The sequence below is a fragment of the Sinocyclocheilus anshuiensis genome, unplaced genomic scaffold (assembly GCF_001515605.1).
Source record: "Sinocyclocheilus anshuiensis isolate Anshui unplaced genomic scaffold, SAMN03320099.WGS_v1.1 scaffold426, whole genome shotgun sequence".
Taxonomy (NCBI): Eukaryota; Metazoa; Chordata; class Actinopteri; order Cypriniformes; family Cyprinidae; genus Sinocyclocheilus; species Sinocyclocheilus anshuiensis.
In genome coordinates this window covers 1,925,170-1,929,098 of record NW_015542362.1, presented here as the reverse complement: position 1 = coordinate 1,929,098, position 3,929 = coordinate 1,925,170, and the positions used below count along the sequence as shown (strand labels likewise).

General features: G+C 34.5%; 1 protein-coding gene across 2 annotated transcripts in view; it reads right to left on the bottom strand.

Moving 5' to 3' along the window:
• The window catches only part of LOC107691972 (selenoprotein S-like), a 13,998-nt gene extending 10,663 nt beyond the window's left edge, over positions 1 to 3,335 (bottom strand). Inside the window, exons 1-5 of one of the 2 annotated variants that reach the window (XM_016490845.1) lie at positions 3,107 to 3,335; positions 1,621 to 1,752; positions 1,410 to 1,516; positions 1,259 to 1,339; positions 1,111 to 1,183 (exon numbers count right to left, since the gene is read on the bottom strand). In XM_016490845.1, coding sequence (XP_016346331.1) covers positions 1,111 to 1,183; positions 1,259 to 1,339; positions 1,410 to 1,516; positions 1,621 to 1,752; positions 3,107 to 3,188 — 475 coding nt within the window. In that variant the 5' untranslated portion in view covers positions 3,189 to 3,335. The remainder of the gene's footprint in view (positions 1 to 1,110; positions 1,184 to 1,258; positions 1,340 to 1,409; positions 1,517 to 1,620; positions 1,753 to 3,106) is intronic. The other variant, XM_016490846.1, reaches the window with a different exon arrangement.
• Between the last annotated feature and the right edge of the window lie 594 nt (positions 3,336 to 3,929).

The following is a 3,929-nucleotide window of genomic DNA, read 5'->3' as shown; positions in this document are numbered from 1 at the left end:
TCATACTTCAAAATGTGATTCATTATTCATAATTTATTTCCATTTATTTTTATAACAATATTAAATTAAATAAAGTATAGTAAAAATAAAGATGTTTGACTTTCATGAGCTGTAAGTTCTAATCATCAAAATGAAAACAAAAAACTTCTGAAATGTTTTACTTAACATGTAATGAATCTAGAATATATGAAAGTTTCACTTTTTGAAATAAGTTACAAAAAAAAAACTTTTTCACAATATTCACATTTTTTTTAGATGCACCTGTGTATGTGTGTGTGTATATATATATATATATATATATATGATTAAATGAAAACCTCATAATACTCCTATATAATCATACATATCTAATTTCATATTTATTTGGCAATATTGTTTTAAAATGTTTTAAAACACAAAGAAACGTTCATCTTTAAATATCACTGCAATATCAACTGACAACCAGAATCATTTTCTCCTGTGAAATATTGGCCTAATCTGAAAAATGGGTTATTATTTGGGTTAGTGACCTCAAAAAATGTTTGCATAATTTAGAAAGTCTTACAGGTTTGGAATGACACGAGGGAGAGTAAATCATGGCAATTTTGTTCTTTTTTTCATTTTTTTTTTATATATATATTTTTTTTTATTTGTACTGTATTTTCTTTATTTAATTTTCTATAGTTATAGAAGCAAACAACCAAAAGTGTTTTAAAACACAAGGAACAGGAATGAATACCACTGCAATATAAATAAACAACCAGAATAATCGTCCCCTGTGAAATATTGGGCTAAAAGTGTAAAATAGGTTGATTTATTGGGTTAATGCACTCAAAAACTGAAAATGATTGCCTCATTTACAGAGTCATACAGGACTGGAATGACATGAGCGCGAGCAAATCATGACAATTTTCATTTTAATAGAGTTTTCATTCACTAAAATATAGATTTATACTTTGAAATTAAAAGCATAAAACGTGCTTTATTTTTCATATTTTCATTCTATATTTGTACTGTATTTCATGTAATTAATTTTGTATAATTATAGAAATGACCACCAAAAAATGAAAACAAATTTGAATGGAGTTAACCATTAGTATAATCACAAGAGCAAATGTAACGCTTGCGTACCACTGTTGCGAAGGGGCTTTTTGTCTGTCTTTGGTCTCAGTGAGCTGGAGGAAGTGGCCTCTTCTGTGCTCTGCAGGAAATGAGAAATAATATGTAAACGCAGCACCTGACGCCTGAGGCCTGGAGACATTAGTCACGCGAGACTCACTTGTGCCTTTCCCTTGTAACTCTTTCCCTCCTTCATGCTATCCCACATCTCGATTTTCTGTCTTCTCTTGTCCTCCTCCAACTAAACAGATGAGAGGAAGCAGCATGAGTACAGAAAGACAAACGGCCGCGGCCTGCAGCGTGACACTTACCCTCTGCTGCCTCTCTCTGAGCTCTGCCGCTCGAGCGTCCTGCTCCTCCTGCATTCTCCTGCGGGACGCCTCCAGAGCTGCCTGACGCCTCACCACGGAGTCCGGGTCTGCAGACGGGACACACACACACCTCTGCTATCACACACACACACACACACACACACATCTCTAACACCTCAGTCTGCAGACAGCAGTCACTGTGGGTTCTGACCTTGGCTGCTGGTGGAGACGGGCGAGCTCTGGCTGTCTGTGGATCTGTTCTTGCGGAGATGCTGGAGGAGCAGATACACTCCCACACACGCGAACGCCGCATACCAGCCATACTCAGACAGGAAAGCTGTCACTGGTGACAAAAAATATCACACTTTCACAATCCAGGCACTGCAAAGTCTATATGCACTTTATGAAAGCATGATAAATAGACTGCAATACAATTGATTATTGTTGGTAACTGTATCAGTAACAAATTTAATGAATAGCATAAATATTACATTATGAAACATTAAAATAGTCGAAAATATCATGAAAATTATTAGTGCTGTCAAACAATTAATCGCATCCTAAATAAAAGTAGTTTTTGTTTACATAATATATATGTGTGTGTATTTATTATATATATGTCAATACATACACATTCATGTGTATATTTAAGAAAAATTTTACGTTTATATATTAAATATATTTATATATGATATAAATTATATGAATATAAATATATAAAAATATATGCTGCATGTGTGTGTATTTATATATACATAATAAATATACACAATACACACACATATGTTATGTAAACAAAAACTTTCATTTTGGATGTGATTAATCGCGATTAATCGTTTGACAGTTCTAAAAATTATAAATATATATCTATATCTTTATTATTATTATTATATTACTGTATTATTAACTATTATAATAACATTAATATTATAAGACATTATGAAACATTCCATCAAAAATGTCATGAAGCTTTTATATTACATATAAATGTGTGTGTGTGTATTACTCATTTAGCAGACGTGAAAAACTACAAAAGTTCAAAATCAGTTGGCTGAATAATCAAATAATAAAAACAAATTATTATTATTATTAAAATTAATAATAGACAGATAAGAATAATCTACTTATTTATCTTTGCTGTATTTCTCATTACATTGTGTGTTTAACAACTTTTATAAATACCATTAAATATGCTAATTTGTTTTTAATATGCTAATAATGTTTTCAAATTAAAAGTATACAATGTGCTTCAAATTTAATGAAAATATTAAAGTTTGTATGTTATGGAAAATATTTCAAAATCCCTAAATCTCCTGAAATGCCAGAAAAACATTGCATCAGCCAAAATATCCAAAGTATTTCTTATTTTAACGAAATAATTCACTTTTCAAACAAAAAGAGGCCTGCTCATTTACTGATCCATTAAGCATTGTTTAATGTTTGATAATGGCTTGTTAAAGATATAAGATAGTGTAACTAATGTATCTTATTGACTCACAAACTGTAGTGTAACTAATCGTATTGAGCGTTCGGTGTGTTCTAGTCATTTCCTGATCAGACCCGCATTACTGCGCAATAAAATATCAAATCAGTGTTTCTATTGTACTTTAATAAGCCACAGTCACAGATTAGATATCATTAATAGAGATGCGAGTCCTGATGAACGCTGACAGCTCAGTAAACTCGTGTTTACATACCAGCTGGCAGCAGAAAACTCAGATCCTGGTTCTGAGGAGGAACATCTTCATTTCGGACACGCGCATCATCTTGCGCCTCCATACTAAAACGCCTTTAAGATGTTTTTTTTTTATGTTATTATGAGAATTTAGAATAATTAGCGCATTTTTATTCCGTTGAGCTCCACTCAAGCTACCTTGATTCACACAAACAACACTGACTCACTTCCGCATTCACAACACAGCCAATCAGCTTTAAGATGACGTGGAGGCGCGAGCTGCTGCTTTATGCCGAGTTCACACTGCACGATTGTCAAACTCGTCGGATCGCTGTTGTTTTCACACTGTGTGACTATCTGGGGTAGCATTCAGCTGCTGCTGTGTTCACATTGCACGATGGACCAGCGACAGGGGGTTTCACACTGCATGACTTCACAATAGGAAGAATCGCCACAGCTCTGTCTGGTCCGCAAACTACGGCTGTGGCCGAAATCGCCCCCTATACCCTTAAATAGGGCACTGTTTGAGGGAACAGCCATTTTTAGTGGTAACTGAATTAGTGACCTAATGTAGGGAATAGTGAATGAGGGTATAGGGGGCGATTTCGGACACAGCCTACGTTTCACAACAAAACACACGCGAGAAGTGGTAAGGAAATAACGCGAGAACCCGCGAGCGTCAGACCGGAGTTCTCGCGAGCAAGACTGAATTATTAAAAAATATATATATATAGCCCGCAACTTGTCTGTGAACTGATTTCCAGCTAACGTTACAAGGAGAAAAAGAAAAACAGATTATGCAGGAGGGAGATGCAGGGAACAGGGATTGGGTGTTCTGCAAAGAG